The sequence below is a fragment of the Patella vulgata genome, chromosome 7 (genome assembly GCF_932274485.2).
Source record: "Patella vulgata chromosome 7, xgPatVulg1.2, whole genome shotgun sequence".
NCBI lineage: Eukaryota > Metazoa > Mollusca > Gastropoda > Patellidae > Patella > Patella vulgata.
Window position 1 is genome coordinate 21,521,410 of NC_065885.2, and position 27,255 is coordinate 21,548,664.

Consider the following 27,255-nt stretch of genomic DNA (forward strand, 5'->3'; position numbering starts at 1 on the left):
CAGTTTGTGTTGAGTGGAGGTTACCCCCCCCCCCCCTCGGCGATTCATTATATATATAGACACCCACACACACCCATACACATATCACATACACCCACCCCTACAGACACGACTGGACATTTTCTTATATGATTAATATATAATTTGTTGTTTTGGAGCTTAAATTAATATTTCTAATTTCGTTCGAGCTTTCCTGCCTTTATTCTTTCATTAACCTATCATCTAATATCTTCCACTTCCATATTCCTTATTTTCAATCAGCTTTAGGTTCCAGAATCATAAAGTAAGAGCTCGCGCGCTTGAAGGTTGCCAGGGTAACAGCAGGCAGCCTCGCATCGATTTGATGAGAACACGAGAAGTACTCTGTTATTTTTATATCAAAATTAAGATGTCAGACTTGCCTAGTGAAAATTAACTATTGAAGTAAGTATTAGAATTCTGCCTGAACAGTATTATATTTCCACAAATTTTCCTGTCTTCAATGTGTCGTTAGTTAATAATTATGCCACAAATTGTATGGTTTGCTAGGTACAATGCATGCCATAATATACAGAGATGGTAAACACACGCTGCTATTTATTAGAACAAGATTGTGTTCTATTCAACCTTATTCGAGTCTGTGGTTTTTTTTTTTAATTTTTTTAAAGTCATTTCATGTTGACAGTTTCAAAGTTCTATAATGATATCTAAAGGTTTATTTTAGCATGAAAATTCATAACACGGTAACGTCTATCACGGATGTACTGTCTCTCTGTTGTTATTGAACGTTTGGCCAAATCTAGAGATACATGAATGTATTTGGCTTGGAATTGTTAACTTCAAGGTCGTTTCAAGGGTAAATATGTAGCTTCTATGGAACTTTAATGCTGGTATCTAGCAAGATTTGATATGGTATATGTGTTTTTCATAAAAATGAGGTAAACATATGAAATAGGGGGTATCAGAAAATGTAGAAAGAATACACAAAGGGAAGGTGGTCACATGCCTGTAGATCAACTCCAGTATCGTGGCCAATTTTGTTAATAAGGACGATTATTGAACTTTGAAGCACATATAAACGTTTTTAATACTCGATTCTAAATCTAGCTTATTTATTTAATACTTCCTTATAATTATTGTCATGGCTGTGTGTTCTATAGGCATATTGATTCTTATAATCATGTAAAGCATTATACGAACAGTTCGACCTATTTGGTCTTGTAATCGGTCGGTAGACGTTTAGAATCGGGTACAGAGGCAGTGCTCAGTATTTCATAGTAAATATAACAGTTTTTAGTGTTACAAATAATGCTATGAATGTCAGTGTATCATTTATTAAGCCTTGTCGAAAATAAAGGGAGAGAGAGAGAGATATGGGGATATTTCACAATTATTAAAAGATCCTGATTAACTCTCAACATTATTGTTTTGAATATATTCACCCCATAAATACCTTGCCCCGGTTTTACAAAGCCTTCTCAGACTTAAGAATTTACTCAAATTTCAATCACTGTTTATGAGAAATATCTTTATCCAGAAACAAAATACATATTAAGTCTGGGAATGTTTTGTGAAACCGGGGCCTGATCCTTTAATGGGCCTAAACATTAATCATTTGCGAAAGTATCTCCTCCAAAAACCTGTCTCTGATCACGAACCCAGACTTAAATTACCGAAATTAATAACTCACAGCCACCCCACCCCTGTTAACTTTTTATCTGCTGTACGAGTTTATGTTATGGCTTGTCTGTTCTCCTGCACAATTCTACTTTTGCGCTTGTATGATCTTAAAACAGGCTTCCATGCTAATAAGAATGTATTATTTTCTTTTCTATTTGGAAAACTTTTGCGAAGCACCCTTTAAAAAAACAGTACTTTTATAGTATTTTACAAAGCAGGTATATTTATACAAATACACACATAATATATCATATTACCTACTCAAAGGTTTCATAATAGTAACACATATGGTTATTCACATAATTAATATGTACAAAAAAAGTTTAAAACATAGCTAAAATTTAAACAAATAATACACACCCTGTTAATATATATGGCAGTGAATCGAGGTAAACTATCTAGAATGACATGCTGGTATATATAAGCTTATATATACATGGAAACAAAGCCGCATCAAAGCACCCCACCCCCACCCTATTATTTTCTGATATTTCCATATACGCAATACAAATCATTTTATAGTGTTTGTTTTGCGGGCCAAATAATAGACTCACTGCATTATCACATGCATATAATCATGCTTTTAGGCAATTATTTTTTATAGACTTTAAATCAAAATATTAACACTAAAAGTAAAGAAAGACCAAATGATAACCTTACTATTAGCTATATTGTCTATATACTTTAAGAAATAAATTCTGTATATCCTTAAAATAAAATTTGAAAAAGAAGTAGAATTTAGTATCACTATTCGGTGATAATAGCCCCTCAAAAATATGTTAATAGCTAAAATTTATTTTTTAGATTGTAAGAAAAACTGTTTTGTTTGTAACATTATTATATATATCGTATACGTGTATAAATAAATTAAAAAATTATGTTTTTAGTGAATTCATTAAATATGTAGGAAAATTCAGTTAATATTTTCTATAAAATTCAGACCTTTATAAATGGTCTCAGCATTTTGCCAATTTCAAATGTGCTACCGGTATTTTAAAAAGATATGTATGCACACTGAAATTTCAAGGTAAACATATTTAAAAATCAACTGAATGGGTATCTGTTTCTAAGCCCTCTTTTAATATTGAAAACATTATCATATTCATTCAAATTCAGTTATATATAGTAAATACTTGAAAGTAGGCTCAATAGCTAAAATGTGTATAATGCTTCGTCATACTTTCAAGCCAGATATAGTGTGTTTAGATTTTTTATGCAAGTCAAATATTGGTTGTATTGACATTATAAAATTTCCATGAATGTAAGTCTAAATATCGGATAGTGACGCTGGTTTTTTTGCCTTCTAACAATATTTATTTAATCAGTATTACATAATCTAAAGATACATAATTACTGGATCTGAAAACTGTTAGGATTATGTTGAATATATTAATACCCCTTTAAACTCCTCAATTTCTTTATGAAGATGTAAATACCCCTTTAAACCCTGTACTTTCTTTTGTAGGCCTCTGAATATAAGATGAGCTCTACCCTGCTACAACCCTCCATGAATAAAAGACTTTATTGCAAGTCAAAAGACTTTACTGTCAGTAATTTCGGACGGAGGGCCTGGCAAGGACATTGTCAATTCGATTCGTTGGAGTACATGTAAAAGAATCCTTGACAGAAATCGAAATAGGAGTAGGTAATTACCCTGCTGTTTGGGCAGCCAAACCATTCAGAAAAATAGGAGATAAACCCTATCTGTTAAAAGATGTAGCCCCTATCGTGTTTGGAGAAGGAGGGGGGGGGGGATTCAGGAACACCACATTTGATATAAATCTGTTGAAAAACTGTAGCCTCTATTGCTTTTCAGAGGTTTTCAGGGGTTAACTCCGGAACAGAGTTTTGTGGAGCACTGATTATTGATGGAGTTCGTCCTCCCATGAACGTACAATCAGGGGTAATAATCCAGAAATTTAAGGTTCGACATGTGTCCAAGTTATTTGGGAAATAAACATATATTGTAAGCTTCATCTAAATTGGATAAAAATTGTGACCTGTAGAGTGTCCACAAACAAATGTGAACAATGGTAACAGCATGATACGAGTTGATTATTGGCTTGTCATGTGAATAAATGTCTAATTAATACTTTATATAACATATGTTCGTTAAAAAAGTATTAACATTAGTGTTACTTTGCTCTTATTTTTTGAAAAATTTTCACAAGTTGTTTTCCTTTATTTTGTTAATGTAGAATGGTAATGAACTGCTCTTTTCATTTTCTTTGTTTTATTTGTTTCGTTTGAATTTGATTTATCTGTTTAGTTTTTGATTGTTTAATTTTTGTTAATGAAGTTGATTCTTTTAAACTTCGTTTTTTATTTTTGAACTCTACTTGGTGTAGGTGTTCATCAGGTAATACCTCGACTGAGTTCAATATAGAGATTAGCCGGTTGATTTATTGGATATAAACCTTTGAATAATAGCGCCTAACAGGCAGCTGTGTTTAATTGTGTTTAATTATGTTCTCCTGATTTTGATTGTTTCTGTGTGTTTGAAGTAAATGTTTGTGATATGTGCTTAGAAACACTTCATGTGTAATGAAGCGCTATATAAATCGAACAATAATAATAATAATAATAATATACGTAACTTTCAATAATATATTTCATTCAATTTTGTTTAAGGCAATAATGCATCAATATAAACAATATGTAATTATAAAAGTGTAGATTATGAAACATTTCTGAATAAAATAGTATTCTAATGCTGGAAAGCCAATCAGACCATGGCCCTCTTATCAATCGCCAACACGACCTTTAGATCCAAAATTTGTAAAAATCAAATTACCTGGGTGTTAAGGGTCAAATTAACCATAAAGAACAGTTTATAGGTGATAATTAACATTAAATTTACAATATCCAATTTCAAAACTGAAAAGCCAAGAGTTACCAAACTTAATTTATATTTTTGTTTATTGACTGATATAGACGTTTGACTTTTATCGTTACGTCTATGAAAATGTTAGCTTATATAATTTGTTATCTTAGCAAGTGACAGCTTAACCAACCGAAATATGAAATAACATGAATGTAACTGTAAGTAGTGTAAGTGGTAAATGATGAATGAAGGTTTCAAATGGTGGGTAATTTCTTGGTCCTTGAAAAGGATCGGTCAAATAATATTAAAGGCATCGAGAGTACGATATAGTTACTGATATTATGATGTTTTGGAATCTTTATTACTTGTGTTGGAACAAAAACACTTATAGTTAAGACCAATATATAATATATTATTTTATTGTATTTATCAAAGAGAAAGGTAAGGCTAAAGTCTAAAAGAAATACGGAATGAAGAAAGTCTGTAGGTTGAACCACAGGTTCCTCCTCGGTTAGATGATCTGGGCCAAACAAAAAGGGGGGGGGGGGAAGGTAGAATACTCATTTATTTGGTATTTCTTAAACCAGATTTAGGTAATTGTGGATAAGAAAGAGAATAAGGAAATTTAAGATTTTTTTTTTAAAATTATATTTATATTTAGGAAAAGAAAAAGAATAATGGAATTAAGAATAAAGACTCTTTTTTTTTGTTTATATTTATGGCAATTGTGAATATTACCGGGTAGCATAAGGATATTAAAAAGAGTAGGAAATTAAGAATATTTATAGTTATGGTAATTGTGGATATTACCAAGTAAAATAAGGATAAGAAAAAGAATAAGGAAATTATGTTAATTGTAGATATTACCGGGGAATATAAGGATAAATAAATAAATAAAAAGTTTTTTGTTTATTTATGTAATTGTGGATAGGGTAATTAAGAATATGGGTTATTTTTGTTTATATATTTATGGTTCTTGTGGATATTACCGAGGAATATAAGGATAAGGAAATTAAGAATAGTTTGGTTTCTTTTGTTCATAAATATATTTATGGTAATTGTGGTTTATTACCGGGGAGTATAAGGATAAGAAAAAGAAATAAAGACATATTTATTGTAATAGTGGTTTATTACCGGGGAGTATAAGGATAAGAAAAAGAATAAAGACATTAAGAATAATTTTATTTCATGGTAACTGTGGATATTACCGGGGAGAATATAAGAAAACGAGAAGGAAATTAAGAATATTTTTTTTGGTTTATATTTTATGGCTATTGTGGATATTACCGGGGAGAATAAAGATAAGAAAAAGAATAATAAAATCAAGAGTATTTTTTTATATATATATTTATGGAAATTGTGGAAAAGAATAAGCAAATTAAGACGAACTTTTTGTTTATATTTATGGTAATTGTGGATATTACCGGGGATAAAAAAAAGAATAAGGAAATTGAGAAAATGTTAGACTGAACCTTTTGGCTCCAAAATATAACACATAAGAATCTATAATATACTTTTTTTTTCGTTGATATAATTTGTATTTCTCAAAGTGACGATTAAAATCATAGTTACAGTATTTGCTGTTTTTATTTACTTCTGGGAGAGTAAGGTTACCAGAAAAAAAGCATGAACCTTAAGAAATGCAGAAGAATTATGGTGAAGAATACATTTTTTTTTTTTTTTTTCGATGTGAATTTCAATTTATCGTACTCTTGATACAACTTATTATTTCGTCAATCATCTGATGCACGGAGCGTTTCAATCTAATTGTACAAAGTCCAATACCTTCATCAACATTTATCACACTTACCGATACATGATATCGGGGAGTTTGTTACATCAGTTTTATGTAGCTAACAAGAAAAGCGTTCCTTATAATCAATACAAGTTAATATATGGATTGGTCAAAATCCCTACGAACGTTCTCATGGCAGCAGTCAAACTAACACCACAAGATTGTAGTTTTTTAGAAGAGGATTGGCGGATAAACATTTATTTAAGCAGTCGTAACAGTCCCATACGGACTATTTTTGGCATTCATGTGACTCACATTGAAGATCATATCCCTAACCCTAATAAAATGGAATCGGGTAATCCATGACCGTTATGTGTAGGTTGTTTTTCAAAGTGAAGGTCAGTAACCTCGCTTTCCAAAACATACTCATCAGAGGTCTCATTATTTTTTTTTATAAATGGGGCAAAATATGCACTCACTTGCTATTTTGGACGGCCGACCAGCAGGGGTGACGACAATATAAGCTTACCGTTCAGATTACCTAATTTTGACATTTTGAGCCGTCCCATATTTCAATGGTTTAAGTATGGTGCGTTATTCGAATCTGTCCAACAATCTTTATAACGCTAAACCCAACCTCGCAGCTAATCCGTGTGTTAACTGTACCTTCAACATGGCTAATGTGCGCGATAGACAGATCCTAAAACTTAGCCTTAGTATCAAATCAAATGCCTATTTAAATTGTGTGATAGTTACGAGCGTACAACTTAACCTGGTAAACGCCTCTTCTTTAGGATTGCGTGCAAGAAGACGGAAACCATGCGATTTCTTGGAAAATATCATTTCTTAATGCAGTCTCTACATTTCTGTTCCTCTAGTTCACCTTCCATTAGAACAAAACGAAGATGATTTTTCTTGGCTTTCTCCACCAAATTGTTGCACTTTTCTTCCTTTTCTCTTATTTTTTCCATTGTATCAGATATTTCTTCTTTACATTTCTTATTATTTTCTTTAATAGATTCCAAAAACCTGAAATCAAAAGAATCATAAATTGATATCCCTTTTAAAACTGGTTAGTTAAAATGAGTGTAGCAAAGTCGTAATAGAAAACGTGGCGATAGATTAGTGAGAGCGGAGACCGTACGGCCCGTGCCAATGATCGTTGCTCAATCGTCAATAAATTGACCACGCGCTCATCACGTTTTTGCCACGACCCCACCACGCTTACTACGCTGTCCCCGCTCCCATCAAGTTTTTGCGAATGGGGAGTGCGCCGCAAGAACTTTATGTGTGTACGGGCCTTTCGAAAAACGTATGAGCGTGGCATGAGTTGTGACAGTACGTGGGGCGCGTCGCGGTGCGTAACCATGGGCGTTCTCCCAAACCCTCGATACGCTGCCGCTACTACGCTGCCTCTACGCACCCCCCCCCCAGGACTCTTGATATGTGTCCACTACGCTGTGGGGTAAGAACGCAGCGATGACGAATGGAGCGTGGTGTAAGTGGAAAAGGGTGATTCTTTTTTGAGATTTTGCGCTTACTGAGATCGCAGTTGCATTCACACTTGAAGGGGTTTCAATTTCTGCGACAGTACGACCTCACCAAGCTCTATAGAACTTTCGTGTGTAGTAAGCGCGTAGCGAGGTCTTCGTTATCTTTGGAGAGGTCTTAAAACATATTGAGCCCTATGCGTCAGTGGTTATTTTATTGTATTTAACATGATTCAAATCGGAATCAGCAATACTGTATTTATCTCGACAAAAGATAAATCGATAAACTTAACATCCTTATAGGCTATCATATCCTAACTTTAAAGATGAAAAGGATGGTACTTACTCGTCCATTTCTTTAAGGCGTTGGCTATAATAAACATCCAGATCTGTTATTTCATTTGAGTAGGAATCCATGATTGCGTCGAAAGTTTCTGTTAATCAAAATTTAAACATGAAATTCGTCTCATATTCAGTCACTTTTTTAGACTAGAACTACCGGGCAGTATCATATTATTATATAAAAAAAAAAACAAACGAGAAAATATTATCCAAACCGTACCTAAACTGTTTTTATCTCAAATCTACGTAAGTTAAATATTTGTTATACTATAGGGTAGAGTTGTAATACACACCTGCACTCATTGTATTTTCTCTATCTAGTTCTGGAGTTTTATGTGACTCTGTGCAATCTTCGTCTTTTGGTCCATTTACTTTGCACGGAAGCTTTGATCTTCCTAAACCTGTATCCATCTTCAATTTCACCTGTCTGTGACCACTATTCCTTGTTTTCAAATAACTATCAGTTTTAGGAACAGGTGGTCGTTTTGGCAGATAAGGAGCAGAGTTCTTTAATCCGGATTCTAATTTTGGCAGCAATGCGGGTGGAGGGCGAGGAACCCTTTTTAAACCAGAATCTGTCTTTGATTGTACAGGTAGTTTTACTGGACGACACACAGCCCGTTTTGCCCTCAATTCACCATGTATCTCTGACTCACGTTTTACTTGAGGTGCTGTTTGTTTATCTAAACCCGAGTCTGTCTTCGACTGTACGGTTGACTTCATTCTCTGGTACTTTTCCAGATAGTTTTCGGTTTTTGACGACCCGGTTTGAATTTGGTTAAGTGGTATTTTCGATTTACCTAAACCGGGTGCAATTCTTGGGAGGTCATTTCTTTGATCTTGATTTTGGCGGGAAAGCATTTTATCAATACCAAAAGAATCGCGTTTTGAAGGGTTCATGCTATTCTTATTCTTATGTAAGCCAGAGTCAATTTTGGGTAAGATAACTCTTTCAGTTGGAAATGTCCTTCTTCCGACAGGTGGTAGATAGAGTTGATTAGATGATTTTAAAATAGCTGCAGCCCTTGCTCTCTCTGAAGGAAGTGGTAGGCGTGGACGCTTTACTGGCAGTACCGTTTCCCGAAAGCGTTCACGGGAAATCGCTTGATTCACTTCATCTACAGACCCTTCAAATAGAGAATGTCTGCTATTGTGTCTCCGAACCTGGTCTTCAGCATAATCTACAGAGATTGCCTCTTTCATATTGACTGTAAAACCATATTGAAAAGAATTAAAAACGTGTTTTTGTATTTTTTTCTCAAAAAAAGATAAGAATGATCCATTAAAATAAATAGAATTTGTCTGCCAATGTTTATTATTTCAAATTTGGACTGTAAAGTTGGTCCGAACGTGTAGCCTATGTAGTGTTGGATAATGGCAAAAGACTCCAGTGGCTGAAGGGGGGGGGGGGGGCGCCACCGAGCTGTTAATAGACCAGTTTGTTGCGTAGATTCCGAATCTGGGTGGTGATTACTAGCATTTTTTTTGGGGGGGGGGCAAAATATGGGGGGTCCCATTTCTACAATTGGGGGAAAATGTGATTATGTTGACACAAATGAAGATCATGTTATATATTAATAAAACATAAATTTCCAGGACTGTCCATCTCTAAAGAAGTGAAAATGATGACCCTGATTTATAGCGAGGTGGGTTGGGGGTAGAAGATGTGCTTGTGTAGGGAGGCAAAATTGAGTTCACATTGATTTAAATAATGATTTTCTTAGAGCTTGATGAAACATCTCTAAATTTTTTTATAAGATTCCCATTATGTGGGGGTGGGCTCCGGGGTGTCTGTGTGTGGGGGGGGATGGGGAGGGGCAACATGTATTTTTGTGGACAGAAATCATATGGTTCAAAATTTACCTTAAAAGTGGTTTCTTGTTAGATTTTTCGTTCAGTACCTATTTCGTCATTCAAAATATTAAATTATAATGGTACTTTTCAAGAGATCTCGAAATGTAAATAAAAAACACCGTAAATCAGAGATATTAATAGTTTATTCCTCGTCTTAATCAGAAGATTTAAAATCAAAAGTTCATAATATGAGCGAGATAATATCTTCTTGGGGCAGACAAATAATGTTTCCGATGACGTAATTACTGGTTTAGAAAAAACTTGTTTGTACCATGTACGGCGATAGGCGATTTTACATCAGTAGATGACACTAGAAGAAAGATTTTTTGGAGGAATTTTATTTGTGATGAAAAATAACAAACTTTTCTGTCTTTATTACCATGTTGCCAGAGTAATCTTTTGCTGCACGTTAAATATAACAATTATGTTGTAACACTATGGAGCCAGGCTGCAAAACAAGATGACCCTGCGATACAAGGCTGGAATGTGAAAATTTACAATGGGTATCCGAAGGATACCCAAAGGATATATGCGAGCTGTTGATCATCCATCAAGAAAATATTTATCCCGCTCATATTATGAACTTTGATTTTGAATCCTTTGATGATGAATATAAGAATACACTAATATCTAAACATGTCTCTTTCTTACTGTGGTTTTTTTATGTACATTTCCAGATCTCTTGAAAAGAACCATTATAATTCAGTATTTTGAATGACAAAATTAGTACTGAACGACACTTTTCAGGTCAATTTTGAACCAAGTGGTTTCTGCCCCCAAAATACCCCCCAAACCACAGCCCACCACAGCCCCACCCCATACAATGGGAATCTTATACACATATTTAGAAATGTGTAGCGGAATTAAAGTAATGTTTTCACCAAGCTCTAAGAAAATCATCATTTAAATCAATATGAGCTGATTTCCCGCCAATTTTACCCCCCGCCCACCTTTCACACACGCACACCTGCTATGCTGCACTCCCATCCCACCTCGCCACAAATCAAAACAGTTGTCCAGCAGGTGCAACATATGCACTTCTCTAGTAATGGACTGCTCTTGAAATTTATGTTTATACATGTAATATAACATGATCAATATTTATTTCAACATCATAATGACATTTTTCCCCCAATTGTTTGTAGGGACATTCGACCCCCCCCCCCCCGCCTCCTCATATCTCGAGAACGCCACCTCAAACGCATGATCACCACCAAGATGCGGAATCTATGCAAACTGGTCTAGAAAAATTTCATCTCATATATTAATTCACACAGCTCGGGTGGCGATTTCCCCCCACCCACCCCTTCGGCTTCAGCCAACGGACTAAATGGAGTAGAACATGATTTACATTAGGCCTAGTATTTTACTACTATTAGTAAGTGCAGGAGGACAGCGCTACATTTATAAACAATTACACAAGATTTTGAAGATTAAGAAAAATGTAGGCTACACAGGTCAGATGCCTTAGCCTTAAACAAACGTTAGCCTTTGCGACCAGTTTCTGGTCCAAAAGAAACAAAATCATTACTAAATCGAAATTTTACTATAAAAGAACGGAAGGTAATGAAATCTGTTTTTTAATCGGATTCAGATTGTATAGTTCGGTCATGGATCTTAATTTGTATTATTATAGCCTAATGTAAATGTGTCCATCTCAGGACGTACGTTGCCAGGCCGGCGTATGAACCATGGACATGGTATCCAACAAGTGTAATTATTTAGAATAAATTATATGCTTTCTCACCTGATTTTGCTGAGAATCGTTGTCGTACAACAGTGTTCTGAAGAGTTGTTTGAACCAAGTGATTATCTGACAAAGTAAAGAGTTATTTTTTAAGTTTAAGCTACGCACAGAACATTAAAACTAGTTAATATTAATAGTATTAGAGTAGACTGATTACGTCATAATATTCAATACTCTCCAATCAAAATGGCAAGTCGAAAAATTAACAATTTTTAACCAGAATACCAAAACTAAATTAAAGGTAATGACTTTAAATTAATACAGTGGAGTAAGCAAACGGATTTTATTATCGTAAAGCCAAAATAAAAATATGTGACCATTGTCATGCGTAACCAGGCAATTCAGGGGAAATAACTGATCATCACCAATATCCTACCAAAGAGAGTTGTCTTTCCCTCCAGTTCACTTAGCACTAAAGAATGCTAGGTAGAGAGACGTGCATCCATAGAATACCTATCTATGGTGCATCGGATTTAGCGGGTGCAAGTTTAGTGCGATTTCACCTACGGACTGAATGCAACTAGGCACCGATCTACAAAGTTATTTTTGCCCAGAAAGTTTGTGTGGTGTTTAGCAATACTGTCGTCCGGCATATTGCCATATATATTATATGCCTACCATTTTCTTAGCCTTTTCTCGTTCTTGAAATTATGGGCCAAGCTAAGTGATAGGTGTGGCGGGTGTGTTTCGACTTATTGCACTCCTGGTGTTTTAGCGGCCCCCTCTCAATTAAAAAAAAAAAAACCCTGTACTTTCAATGATCATAATGATCAACCAGTGTTGAACCTACCGTCAGTCACCCACATTATGTTACATTTCGATAGAAATGGTTCCACTAGCCTACTGTTGTCCGCTCTGTATGAAATTTATATGTGTCATTTAAATTAGTGAAATAAAAAGGCCTATTCAATTTCAGCAATTTCCGTCAATTACTTCTAGTATTGAACCTTGTGATTGTTCGAACGACAAAAGTTATGATCCGATCTGTACGAAATTTATATGTATTATTTAGATTAGTAAAACGAAAAAGCCTCTAGACTTTCAAAAATTTCTGTAAATTATTTCCCGAGTTAAGGTCCTTGTTTCAGATTGCAGAACCTTGTGAACCCTAAAACGGCGAAAGTTATAATCTTATCTGTATGGAATTGTCTTGTAAATACCCCCAATTACCTACAAGAGTATAAATATGTGACAACCCTTGTCGACCGCTCAGTAGATTTAGCTGCTGTTGGCGTATGTTTCGTATCCAATATACCAAAATACGGTCTAAATTGTAGGTAAAAGTTATGAAGAATGAGCATGGGTCTTAATTTTAAATAAAAAATAAATATGCAAAAGGTAGCAACACTTTCTAAATGAGATTAGTTGGGAGTTTCATTTATTCAATTTTTATTTATCTGGAATATTTTCTTCTAGCAAACATTTTCGAATTTTGAAATATGGCAAACTTCACCAAGATGGCGAGGCGAAGTTGATATAAGTCAGTAACAGATTACATTTCTTGAGAAGACGTTTTACGGGTTTTCAAATGAACACATGCTGAGATCTCTTCCGTCAACTTGCTCAAAATGGAGATAAATGCCCCGAAGTGGCCACCTTCACTCCGTTACTACTTGCTTTTTGCCAGTGATCTTCCCATAAATCATAAACTCGATAATCTCTATTCTCCACCATTCAGAAGAATATCGCACGTTGAAAACTAGGAGGTTCTGGGTGGACATCAAACAAAGCCGCCTACGACATTACGTCTGTCCAAATCAAAGGTATTGGTGTTTCCATGCATAAAACACAATATGACGATATCAATTTTATTGGAATACATATATAGTTAAGGCTAATTATAAACGTTACAGTTTAGAAAGGACAAACCGGGCACCTAAACTGAAATACTGGACATTCCCATTGGCATTAATTGTTACCATTGTGCACTTTGAATTGAGTGATTTTACAACAATTATAGTGTCTTTATGAACTCAATTCTTCTAGTTAATAATATTCAACAGTTATTGAGCTTTGTTAATATTGGAAGCCGTATCTAAATGTTTCTTATTTTTTCTCCCGGATTTTTGACTGGACCTTTTATGTTTTATTTGTGGGGTTGGAGATGGATGTTTATTATTACAAATGCATCTTTCAGAAATTGCTTCATCTAACTGGATGCTTAACAATTCCATCTCACTTTCCAGGAGGTCGTGCCTTAAGTGCCATTTCTTAGCTCTAGCAATCCAATAATTGTATTCATCTTCCAACAATTCTATCTTTTTCACAGGCAGGCAAATATCTTTTCTACAGTTTTCACATGGTGTTACCAAACTATCGATAAAACTATAAAACAAGACAAAAATAAAAATGAATATTTTTTTTAAAAATTTCTCTAAACTATAATTATTTCATGACTCAGTAAATTTAGTAATTTCGATCTATTGTCTATACGAAGAATAACATACGATAATGTTTGTTTACATATATTGTTATAAGGATATTTTTCTTTTAGAATCACATGTGGGATTAATTACACAAACTTCATTGCCTGGGAGTTTCAGCTCAAGTATCGATTACGTTCGGAAATGTCTGCCAAAATTTCTCAACGCGGCTGTGCAATTGTGTTTTGTTTACTTGTAATGTGTGACCTTATATATCGTGATTATCATACTTTGGCAAGCTTAATTAAATACTAAATCCTGGGTGGATTGTAGAAACTCAGTAAATTTTATTGGGAACTCTCTTTACGCCCAGTAATATAATATGGAATTTAACGTCCTACCTTTCTACGCAAACCGAGGTAATGCGCCAGCTTATAAAAACGCAGTCATATATTTTAAGTAAAATGATACATTTCTCCGTTTGTTGGAGCCAGTGTGCGGTTAACAATTTTCATTTAAAGAGCTATTTAATGAGTCATGTGGCTTTTTGTTTTCACTAGCTATCGCAAAACGGTTACCCAGCTAAACTCGATATTTGATTTGCTTCAGACCGGAACTTGACATGGTTGACACGATGTTTAGTCTGGACCATGTTGCTGATAGTTGGACAGGACTAGGGTAAAGAAAACACTTACTCCTCAATGCGATCGGCATGGCGATTGTAGAATTTTTCTATTTCCTTTGCATTTCCACCATACTCATCACCCATCATGTTTGATTCTGTGAAAGAATGTAAAATAAGATCCACAATTATTTTTTTTACATCAAATTGATACTCTGGAATACTCTTTTTCTGCGCTGTTGAAACGTTCACAAATGTTTGATTCAAATTAACATTCCATGCCCCAGTTATGCTTCCTTTGCCCCATCCAAACGACTAGGCGCCCCCCCCCCCCCCAGGAAACCAGGCTGAAGAATCCCAAAGAACTTTCTCAGCCAACACCGATATTGATCCAGGAACCTCCTGGTTGGTGACCCAGTGCAGTATGACCCCCCCCCCCCCCGTCTGGATTTCTGACCGAAATATAATGCATTATTTTAGAACCGGATTCTTGTCTCAGATCATTGGAAATGTCATTTTCAGACTTCTACTTTTCGAAAGTTACCGGGGGAGGCGTCTCGCCCCCCCCCACCCATTGCCGAGCGCATCGCCCCCCCCCCCCACCCATTGCCGAGCGCATCGCCCTTCGGTGCTCTCAGCGCGTGGCTTCACCTCTCGTCCTCCCCTATTGATGGTCTGTGATCTGCCCTTGGTACAATATCATTACTAGGAGTATCATAAAAACAAAACAAACCAAACTGACTTGAATCAATTGGGACACCTTTAACCACCTTTATGAAATCTTGTTATATTTTTTCTTGAATAGTCAACTTCCTACCTGATCTACTGGCCTGTTTTAACTTCTTAGCCTTCTTCTTAAATTTTTTGGCTTTCTTAGATATTTCTTGCAGGCCCACGGAGTTCTGTGTTATTCCATTTACACGATTTTCTATCATAGGAAGTTTGTTATCTAGACGATGTGACTGACGTCTAGACATTTCTTTACCGCGAGGAAACGGTGGCTTACCAAAGCCAGGAAAATTCAGAGATCCTTGATAACCAGATTTTGATTTAGATGCTCCCTTGACTCTTCGATCTGACGATGGACTGGAAAGAGGTTCCGGAGAACTGTCGGGTGAACTGGAAATAAAAACACTTGGTAATCCGGAACCGTCGTCCTGCGTCTCTGACCTGTGCCGCATTTTAAAAATCTAATGCTTGTGGTGTATATCTGTTGAAAAATATAATGCGTTTGCATTATAGATATGTTACATTTAATTATTTTGTACAATGGAGTGATAGGCTACATCTGAATGTGTTTCCACAAACATAATTGTTGGAGGGTTGCCACTATCCAGTTAAAGAAGCTTTTAAAGTTTTATATTTCACAAATATAACAGATATATAGTACATTTCTAGAATAATAGTAATAATAGAGCAAATAAACCTTACCTCCAAGCAATCCAACTAACGTTGTTTTTGTTTTTTTATTGCATGACACCATCCTTTGTGACGTCACAATTGGAAGTATTCCCCATGCATTTTAGTACAGAGTTGTTATGCTATATAGATAATATTTTCTTGACATTTCCGGATGCTTCTTGAATTAAAATGAACACCAAAACGGGCCACTTAAAATGTAATCATTATGTTAGGCTAAAATGCTTTAAAGTGTCTTTTTTAACAGTTTTATTCGACATGTGGGGACAAACATTATAAATTTTCCTACTACAGAGTTGCCTGCAATAATTCAAAGTACTTTATTCTGAGTAAAGTTATGAATATTTGAAGCTTTGACAAGAAATAGGTATAATTGACAGATGGAAACTCCGCCCACATTTCATATTTGCGATTGTGATGTACCAGTGCCATAAGAATAAACGAAGTCTCAATTGTCAGTCCTTTTATCAGCAGTGTTTGGCCATATTATCGATTTAAGCAGATGTGGCGGGTATTGCCTAATCCTGTCAATATCTAAGCCAGCCGATGTACTAGAAAGTTGATTTCGACTTTGGCAGTCAAATAAATGTCTAACATGATAATTTATATTACATTTGAACTCACTAATATAGGCAGGTTTAGAAAGTACAACCAGTATAGCCTTTACTTAATAAATGTAAAAATATAAGAGCATATTATTATATACACATGCATGGGGGTAGAAATGGTTTGTTACGGAAAAAACATTACTAAAGAATACAAACATACGGGTTAAACGCATTTATTATAGAGATGTTTGGCAAGTGTAAATTCCTGGTCCTTATGGTGTATCCGTATCGATTTTGCGTGTGACGTCATCAACGTTTGTGTCTTTTTCATACGTGATACGGCACACGGATACGGCAGCACATATCGAACAACTTTCATACGGAAAAGGTCCGGATAACATCGTCGTCTTTCTTGCTTCTTCTAGACGCTGAAATGTTGTGCCATAGCGTTTTTGTGAATCTTATGTGTATCCTAGATCACGAAGGTGTATATTTGATCTGATCTTAACTGTGATAAAGACTGGAATTTAGTCATTATTTTTGATGAGTTTTTCTCGGAATTTTCATATATGTCCTATCTGTCTGCCTGCATGTCGGTTGATCTAGGTGCCAAATTTAGGGAGGTGGGACCTTGCAAATCTGTAAATGATGTGATTCTATGGTAAAGGGGTATAAACTTTCTGAAATGAAAGCGTGTTGAAACCGAAAATTGTTGTCGAAGTCAGTACGATTACAAATTCAGAGAGGCACTTTAATCAAATCATTCTAAAAAAACGACTTACTAAATGGATCAAAACAATTTTTTGTGAACAGTATGTTGGCACATTAGTGATTAATTCATCACAATTCCAAGACATTACGAGAAGGTTTAGAGTCTGTACACAGTCTATACATCAGTATCTGGTGTATCCACCACAAGTGTCAATAACAGGAGCGCAGCGTCTGTATATGGAGTGGACCAGACGATTGACACCTGGAACGCCATTGGCACCTGGAACCACACTCTCAGAAAAGCCTGGCGCAATCCATCAGCTGTGTTTGGTCTCGGTACGACGTTATTAAGTCTCCTGTGAATTTCATCCCAAAGATGTTCAATCGGATGTAAGTCCGGACGTTGACACTGCTCTGCTGTAGAAAGTCCCGAGTAACTGGCGGTGTGGGCACGAACGTTGTCATGCTGGAAAACGTTGTTACGATGACGTGCGAAATGTGATATGACGTGGGGTCTGAGAGCTTGGTCGATGTAGCGCACTTCTATGATGCCGCCTCCTCTCCCTGGACCAAGATTTTGAAACACCACGGGACCCACTCTCTGGTTCACCCCACCCCAAACCATTATGCTTGGACCTCCCCATAAGTCTCGTTCCATGACACATTGGTCAGAATAACGCTGGCCACGTCGACGCCATATTCAGGTCCTGCCATCTGCAGTTGATACGAAATACCGTCTCTCGTCTGTAAACAGAACAGTTCTCACTTGCCTGTGTCACAAGTTCTGTTGTTGTTGGGCAAACTGTAGACGTTCACTTCGCTCTTGAGGTTGATTTATATTTATATTAAAGATACATTATGGGAGATAAGATAAAGAGATGGCAGTTCTCGCTATAATAGTTAAAAACTAGATAGTGTAAAGGTAATTTGCTGAAAATTGATCCACTATGAGCCGAGAAAGAAGCCGGTGAAATTTTTGCATAGTCTCGGTTATCATTACTAAGATCATTAATATAAACAGCATAGTCTCGATTATCCGCTTTTTCTGATTTAATTATCTTTGGCCGTTAGCGGCATATAGGAATCAAATCCAGCCTACATCGAAGGCTAGCCTTGACATCGAGAGTTTATTATGGTCTGGATAAGTTAATTAATGTCTAATTGATAATTTAGATAACATTTCAGGCCTAAAGAAAGACTTGTAATAAGCAGATTTTGCTCTTGCATAATGCATGTTGAATTAAAAAAGGTAAATTTGCAAACGTATTATTTTATTTGAAGTATTTATTAGGGTGGTATCAAAATATTTGAGGTATTGAGGTCCGTGCATAACATAAGCAGTGGGGAATAGGGAAACTTAAATGAACGTTCTTTTTTTTCAGATCGGTGTAGAGATGGGGGCCAGAGATTCATTCAATCCGGATCTCATCAAATTTGGTTTGGATTTAATCAGCTCATCGTGGGACCATTTACATTTTCTAGAAGAGGTCAGTCGCTATTCTTGTCTACAAGATGGTCCGCTTGTCAAGAAAGCTGTTTACCGATATGAGAAATTCTGGCTTCCATTAGCTTCCGAGAACTGCAATCATACTTTAGCTGCTCCCTTAGACATAGAATGGGTTTGGCACTGCCATATGTTATCTCCTGAAAACTATCGCAAAGACTGCACTGAATTGGTTGGTAAAGTGATAGATCATAAACTGCTGGATGCCAAAAAGAGATCTCGAGCTTTGGAAAATTCAAAGCATTTATGGAACCAGAAATACTCCATTCTGCACCCAGATGAAACGTTTGAGCTTACACTTAGTCATGACACTGTTTCAAAAGATTATATTTTTGAGTCTTCGCTCTCTTATGACATAGTTGCTGCTGTTTCTAGACAAAAATCCTTCTACTACCAAGTAAGTTTGTCCCATTTTAAAGACGTGATGTATTTAGAGAATAGTTTATTGCGGTATAAGAAGTATTTATTTTTGAAGAAGGTAAATCCAGATGCCTACCTAGTACCTTGTTACGACATTGATCTCATCTGGCACACACACCAAATTCACCCTTTTATCTATAATATCGACACGACCAAGTTACTAGGGAAACTGTTCAACCATGATGATGCCGTCAACGACCGAAAGCTAGGTTCTCGACTCAACAGAGCTGATATGGCTACCAGGAAGATTTGGTATGAAGAGTTTAAAGAGAGCTTTTCCAATTTTGGGGCCATGTTCAGAGGTGATCCTCCTATTCATAAACTACATCGCATCCACCACGGTGACACATATGCATTCTCGACGAAAATAGCTTTTATTGATCTGGAAAAGATTGTGATTGAAGGATTGGATAACACAGTTGGAAAAACAAAACTACAAATTCACTACGCTACGAATTTATCGAAAGGACCAATTCTTGTTAATCTTAAGGGAACAGAGCGGGAGTGGAATAGGAAGAGTTTGCCCAAATTCGAGTTTGACACCAAAAAGTTCAACTTACTCAAGATCTGTCTGCAGGAAAATGATGGGGTATTTTGTTTTGGTAGCAAAAAGGACATTATATTGGACACCGCTTACGATTTCTTGCCTGTGTTAGAAGGGGCTGGGGAACATGGATCAAAAGTTAGTGAGTGTTTTGAACAGACGTCAGAAATTCATGGGAAGATTAGAATACACTTGCAGGGATTCATAGAATCACCAAATATTGGAGCATGTCTACTATTTCTGCAGAGTGGTCGATTCGACATTTGTAATATGCCACTTCAAGCTGACAGACTATGGGGCCCAATACCACTACCACAGATACAGGATACCACAGAAACCCACTGTAGCGTTGCTAGTCACTCGTGAGTATGCTTTTTCATATTTCAATTAGCCTATATTAGTTTAAGAGGCAGGCGACACAGTGGTATGTTAAATTATCGATCTGACCCCGTGAGTGAAATCTGTACGGTAAAATTAGCACGGGTTTTATGTTTGAAATTACAGACCTATCTGGAACACCCGGTATTTTTTTCATATTTTGTTCTTAAAAAAATACTTACTGATGATTATTTTCTCTTCCAGTTTATTAAATCATACTGGGCGTTTGGTATTTACATGTAGGGTCATTCATTGTCCAAAGATTCTTATGTCTGCTGTTCACGTCTTTTACCAAGACAAGATGGCTGCTGTCGCCCATCTTATTGGCTCTGATCAGCTTCCGCTGCCGTCTCAGGTAAGCAGTGATAAGTAATTTCCAGGAAAGTTCTGTGTAGTGAATTTTGGTAGTGTGATGGACAATTTTTTTTAATGCTCGTTCGATCCTCTTACGTCTGATCACCTCCAGCTAGTTTTCGAACTGGTCAGTTTTCTTTTTTTGGAACAGTTGAAGGTGATATCACGACGTAAAACCATAGTAGTAGTACATGTAGTAGTACCAATCTGTAATTGTTTTATTCTTTGTGGTAATTATCACTGGCCTGAGATGCTGGCTAATTCCAAATGATTTATTCGTTTTACACATTTTGTTTTACGTAGCGAACATTTATATGCAAAGTGTGAATGTATGTGTTCTTCTAACGGATTATTTAATTCTTCTTATCAAATTAAATTAATATTCACTATTTTAGGTACATAATCAAGAAAAGTGTGTTACTCTTAACCCAAGGAAGGGTGAAAGGGCAATTTTGATTAAGAATCATAGTGGTGATTGGGGAATATTGGTTGGTAAATGGGATGGCTATAAACGTGGTGTAGCTGGCATTCCTGGTAGGTTTTTCTTTTCTTACACATATTAATATAATATTATCTCCCCAGAAAACATGTTGAGGGATATTTAGCAATGTTAACGGATGCTATATATGGAAATGGAATGCGGTTAATGTCATACTGTTCAGGATGCTATAAATAACCACAATTCAATCCCTAGAAACCAAATGAAGTATTAAATGTTTTCGCGAATAGTCTCCAAAGTAATTTCACTAAACAGATAGAAAGAAATTCATTTACGCCCACATATTTCATCGCATGGAAACCTATGTTGATTTAAAGACTTAAACATTGGGTTACGGGGCATTTTTAGTAAGCAAGTATCGGGGCAAATACCAGACAGCTGAAAGAGATTTTCCCACTGCTTTGTAATGAAATAAAGAAGCGATGGGACAATACCGAAGATGCCAAGTGAAAATCACGAGCTTTGGATACAATTGAAGAGATGGAAAGTAGCATTTTTCGGTAAACATCAAACTTGTAACGCAAAGCACAGTGCGTTTACATCCCCAAAATTCCACTAAAATGCAACATTTGTCTCGCGCTCGGGGGAGACAACCGCACCGAATCTCCCTTTACACAGTGCTTCGAATTCCTAAACAAATGCCCTGTTGGGTTGGAAATTTAAAATCCAAATATTTTGTGTTATGTTTCAGGTACAAAACATCATCTAGCTAGACGAGGAAAACCAGGTTGTCCAGGCTACCTTAAAGTTTCCTTTACAAAACTCTCTACTGGAAAAACAGAACTTTTGTCTCTTCCGTATCTTCAAAACATTTTTAGTTTCTCCTTATATGATGTTACAGTAAACATGCGAGCGGGTGCTATTCACGTCAACGCAGAACAAAATGAGGTAGCGGAAAATCTGGCGTTAGCTTTTTCCTTAGCTTTACTACATGTTCTTTGTTCCCCTCGACCAGCTCGATGGAGTCCTGGCCAACCAACAAAACCAAGCAACGGCAGAAACGGTCAAAAGGCCATTAATTACATACCATCTGAAGACCTGGCGCTAATAATGGCGGCGGGTCATCTTGAGGCTACCCCTTCAAATTACTATATTCACAATACACATGGAATGAATGCTTGCAGTGGCTGTGTAGGGGGCGACGTGGATGTAAATGGTATAGAAGCGGATGTTGAGGGTATTGGAGATTTAACGGGTGTTCTAGATGTGGGTGGAGAAGGGGCGGATGGGCTTGGAATGGATGCGGCTTGTGGAGGATGTGGTGGATGTGGCGGGTGTGGAGGTTGTGGGGGGTGTGGTGGCTGTGGTGGCTGTGGAGGGTGCGGGGGTTGTGGCGGATGTGGGGGTTAAATTAATTCGATCTTTGAATTGATAATATATCTAAAATCGCGTTTAATGTTCGGCTTTACGTATAGGTTTATCTTACTTATTATTCCAGACACTAATTATTATTGAGTTGTATATCCTACATGTATGATTATAATGTAATTGGGAATGACACTTTGCAAGATTCTTCATACTTTCAACATACAACAATCACAATGTGAATCTCCCTGAGAACTATATTCAATTAATGTAAGTTAGTGTAAAGAGAGAATAGTGACATGGATAATTGTGATACAAGACCCTTAACCCTTTCCCTTGCAATATATTTCATACCTGATCCCTGACAACTGGGTGTAACACACCCGTTCGTATACTAATTATATAGGAATAATATTTTATACTTGATCCCTGACAAAACAGCAGATTTGATGATTTACTGGGAACTATTTTTAGCGCACAATGTGAGTGATTTGGCTAAATACATGAAATTTCAAATGCAAGTTTGAGCCGCCATCTTGGATCTTTGTTAACCCTTATCCCTGACAACTGGATGTAATCCACCCGGGAGCACCGTATTTTTGTAATTACTCGCTTTTCGTTTTTTGGATTTGAACGAAACTCTATCTAATCTTTTATCTGAAATTAAATTGCCTCTACCATCTGTTTGTAAAAAAAACCACTTACTTACTACTTTTGTTCAATGTAATGTCTATTAATAGATGGGTGTGATACACCCAGTTGTCAGAGACTGTAGAAAAAAAAATTGAACCCCCACAGATTCCACCAAAATACAAATACGATAAATTGAACCAATCCGGCAATGCACAACAACTATCTTGAAGATTAGATAGAGTTTCGTTCAAATCGAGAAAACGAAAAGCGAGTAATTACAAAAATACGGAGCTTCCGGATGGATTACACCCAGTTGTCAGGGAAAGGAAGTGTTTCCACTTCAAGCCTATACATATTATGTATAACTCTAATGTAGTTGGAGTTCTTTTCTTGGTTTATTATTTCGTATCTCAAGCTGTATACCTTGCCAATATTCGTTAGCTAATCATTGGCCTAATATGATCACGTGACAAACAATACCTAATTAATTATTTATTTATTTGTATTATATTGTTATTGTTGTTTTAAAATACTGAAATGCCTTAAGTGTTAAATATTTATCCAATGTATAAAGTCTTTGAAACCATAAGCACGGTATTTATAAAAGAAGTATCAAATGTTGCCAACTGTTTTACCCGAATTGTTAAACTTTTATGTGATTAATATTTGTATAACACCAAACTATGTAGATTTCGTGTGAACTGGGTATAAATTAATGTTTTGTTTTGTATACAAGGTAAAATAGAAGATCGGCTATCAGTTTGGGTATTTATTCAGATAAGATGGGATTTTTATTACTAGTATGTATCATTACTTAATTGCCACGGGAAATGCCTACGGCAACATTTTTGTGCGTATTTAAGTAAAATGATTATTATAGTAGAAATATATATTTCATGCTCATATTTTATTGTTCCGGCTATTATGTTATTTTAAAACCCCTCACGTAAACAGTAAAGAAATAAACTTTTAAAATCCACAGATGTTCTTGGGCGTGCTGGAGACTGTTTACACGCTCTTTATTAGGATCCATAAAGAGAGTAAAATGCGTTGATAAAGACATAGAAATATGTGTGCATGTACGTTTATTTGGAAATATATACTAGATATAGGAGTACAGATTCAAAATCATTCGTAAAAACCCATGCAAGGATTATCAGAAATATTGGGGTTATCAAAATTAGATACTCGTCCTTCTAGGGCAGATATCAAATATTGAGGGTGGGGGGTCCAGCTGCATCTCTGTGTTTATCGAAAAATCTTTTCATTAAATAAAACACAAATATGAACTGAAATGTTATAGACGAGTAACATTCTTGACATTTACGTCAACTTTGAATAGATATCGTGTTAAAAGCCGCTGCATGCCTCTCACCCACCCCACCCCAGACTAGCGTTGGGCACGTGGTTATATATATTAAGCTTTAGTTTTTACCTTTATTCCATGGCACTTACTATGTGTGATGATACCCACCCCCACCAACTTCGTGCCCGAATTGCTCGTACCCACTTCTTACTAGATTAAGTTGCCGGTCTCCATTTCGTTACTTTTAGGGGCGTACGTTCTTTCCAATATAGATGGACCTACCACAATGTATATTGTTTATTATTATATACTGGTTATTTATATATATTTTACATGTGTTATTATTATTATATATATACATATAAGCTGGTTTATGCTGTCCTTGTGATAATAATGTTATAATATGCATGTAATAAAAGTACCGATATCTATATAAAAAATGTTTTTTCTGATATTGAATGACTGACTGAATAAATGTTTTACGTCCACTTTTCTTCTCCAAATGAAGACGATGTGCTGGAGGAAAGTTTGCCCGGAAAGCAATTGGATCCCAACTGCCAATGGTTTTTTTACGCGCAAACCAAAGTATACACGGGACCTCGTTTTTTTCGTCCCATGTGCACCCTAAACGGTTAGACTATTTTCCTTGTCATGATGTCCGTCCTGCTCTACTGACAAGGGGAAACCACGGGGAACGTTCTCGGCCATCACCGGGATCGCCTTTATATTGATACGATATAATATTGTTTTAATTATCGGAAGACAAATTAAATTGACAAAGAGCCCCAAAGCCAAGGACGACACCAGGGGCGGATCCAGGAATTTTTGCAGGGGGGGGGGGTCATGTTCCTGAGACAATGTATCTCCCCCCCCACCCTCCCGCATGGTCTCTATCGTCATTTTGGCGTATTTACATACACATTGAGCTTTTTAAACAGAGAAATCCAACACCTCGTTTGACGTCAATTTTTATTATGAATTAATACAATGACATTGTGATTCAATTTCATGGATGCAAAGCATTAATTGTGATATCACATAATGTCTATATCATTATCTCGTGCTTTGAGTGCCCATCCTGTCCCAAATCTGACGATAAAGGATAAAGAAACCTTTCTCATAAAAAGTGTTGATTTACAAAAAAAATTATGTAGCTGAGCAGGGGGACACTTAAGTTCTAGCGATGGGGGGGGGGGGGTCGATACCCTTAAGAAAATCCACAGGGTTACATAGGTTACAAAACTGAAAGTTAATCTTGCTACCACCCAATTTTACTTACAATCGCGGGACGAAACTCACGACTTACACAGATAACGACCAATTGACCCCCCACCCCTACACCGTACCCTTTTGGTTCGCAGTGTGACGTCTTGGGGCGTTCGTTAAACAACATCCATCACTTCTCTCTTCCCCATCCTTGAAATAAGAGTTTGACATTGATATGTTTATTACCAGATAATTTTTGCCCCAGAGTGGACGGTTTGGCAATTAAGGTGTATGGATGCAACACAACAGGTACAGGTAAATAAACTGCTGGTCTACATTTTTTGTTTACCTCTTATACAGTCCTAGCTGTTTCGTCGTCAATTTTCTATATAGGCCTACCAGACATGCCCATAGGCAACCAGGGCTGTGTCAGAACCAAAAGATTCTGGTTTATTTTCAGTTTTCTGAATCCTTTCTTAAAAGAAAAGAACATAATAACTGAAACTTACTATCCTTCTGACTGCTGTATAGAACTGTAAAGTAAATACATGTAATAGACAACACATGACACAATTATATCCAATACATGTTAGGCCTACTTGAAGGATTTATTTCTAGCGATGTTTCGACGCGGAATCTCGCGGTTTTACCAAGCTTAATAAAGGTGGGAGACCCCTGGTCGAAACACCGCTATAAATAATTCTATTAAGTAACTTGTATTCCATATAATTGTGTCATGTGTTATTCCCACCCAGTTACTAAATGCCGCTTAAACAATTTAAATAGTAGGCTAGATACTTACATGTAAATAATCACACACGCAAATCGTCTATACCTGTAGCGAGACACATCAGTCGAACAGAACTGTGTTGTGTTATATTATGTTTAACCACTATAAATGCCCTTCAAAGATTAGGCATACGTCAGTCCATCTTTGGCAAAATATTATGTTATAGTTGCCTTTCATTTTAATCTTTCTGATTATATATAAAACACAAATTGTTACCGTTGTGGAAGAAATGTTATATTTATATGGTATGGTGAGTGAGGTGTCAAAAGTGTACACTTTAATTCATAAGGTCTGTCAATGAGTCAGGTAGTGTGGTTTCGATCTCAGGTCTGTGCTTAACAAACGGTAGGGTCGCCTACCCAACCTCGTGGGGTTTCTCACATACATTTATATAGTTGGTATCTTTATCGGTCTCCTTTAAATCTTGGCTGTATATGGTGACTGGCCACATAAAACAGAAGATCAAGATCAGGCATCAATTTCGACCGGCATATATATGAGGCAGATCGAGATACGTAATGCGCTATGAGGCGCGACCCACAGAAATAATAATAAAATCTAACAAAAGAAAACAAGCAAAACAAATCAACAAAATCTACGGGTACGCTACAGAACAAAACACACACTTAAAAAAACGATACCCCCCCCCCCCCAAAACCCCCCACCCCCCAAAAAAACCGCAACAGTAGCAGTAGAGATCTAACAAATACAAATGCAAGCGCAATTAAGGGATTAGACAGTGGTCAAATTGGACATTTATTTATTTATTTAAAAAAGCTATACCACCCCCACCCCCCTCCAAAAAAAAGCCCAGCAACAATAACAACAACAAAAGCAAGTACATTGGATTAGACATTTATTTATTTATTTATAATGTCCCTTTTTTTTAGCTTCGAAAGTGTGCATTTAACTATTCTTCTATTTTGATAATCAAGACTATCCAGTATTCAAGGAAAGGTAACTCTAGATTTGTTTGTTTTTCCGCGTGGTGTTATTTCCCTT

At 36.3% G+C, this 27,255-nt stretch overlaps 1 protein-coding gene across 1 annotated transcript; it reads left to right on the plus strand.

Moving 5' to 3' along the window:
• Positions 1-294: 294 nt before the first annotated feature.
• On the plus strand, positions 295-24,688 carry LOC126827653 (uncharacterized). The gene is made up of 5 exons (XM_050557095.2): positions 295-423; positions 18,697-20,144; positions 20,365-20,515; positions 20,910-21,048; positions 21,705-24,688. Exons 2-5 carry the CDS (start codon positions 18,709-18,711, stop codon positions 22,361-22,363), a joined length of 2,385 nt encoding a protein of 794 aa, XP_050413052.1. The 5' UTR covers positions 295-423; positions 18,697-18,708; the 3' UTR covers positions 22,364-24,688.
• Positions 24,689-27,255: the final 2,567 nt, after the last annotated feature.

Bases quoted from the DNA above. Each gene is read 5' to 3' on its own strand.
- LOC126827653 (XM_050557095.2), top strand. From the start codon at position 18,709: ATGGGGGCCAGAGATTCATTCAATCCGGATCTCATCAAATTTGGTTTG. The intron at 20,516-20,909 runs GTAAGCAGTGAT...TCACTATTTTAG, and splicing joins AGCTTCCGCTGCCGTCTCAG to GTACATAATCAAGAAAAGTG. The intron at 21,049-21,704 runs GTAGGTTTTTCT...GTTATGTTTCAG, and splicing joins TGGTGTAGCTGGCATTCCTG to GTACAAAACATCATCTAGCT.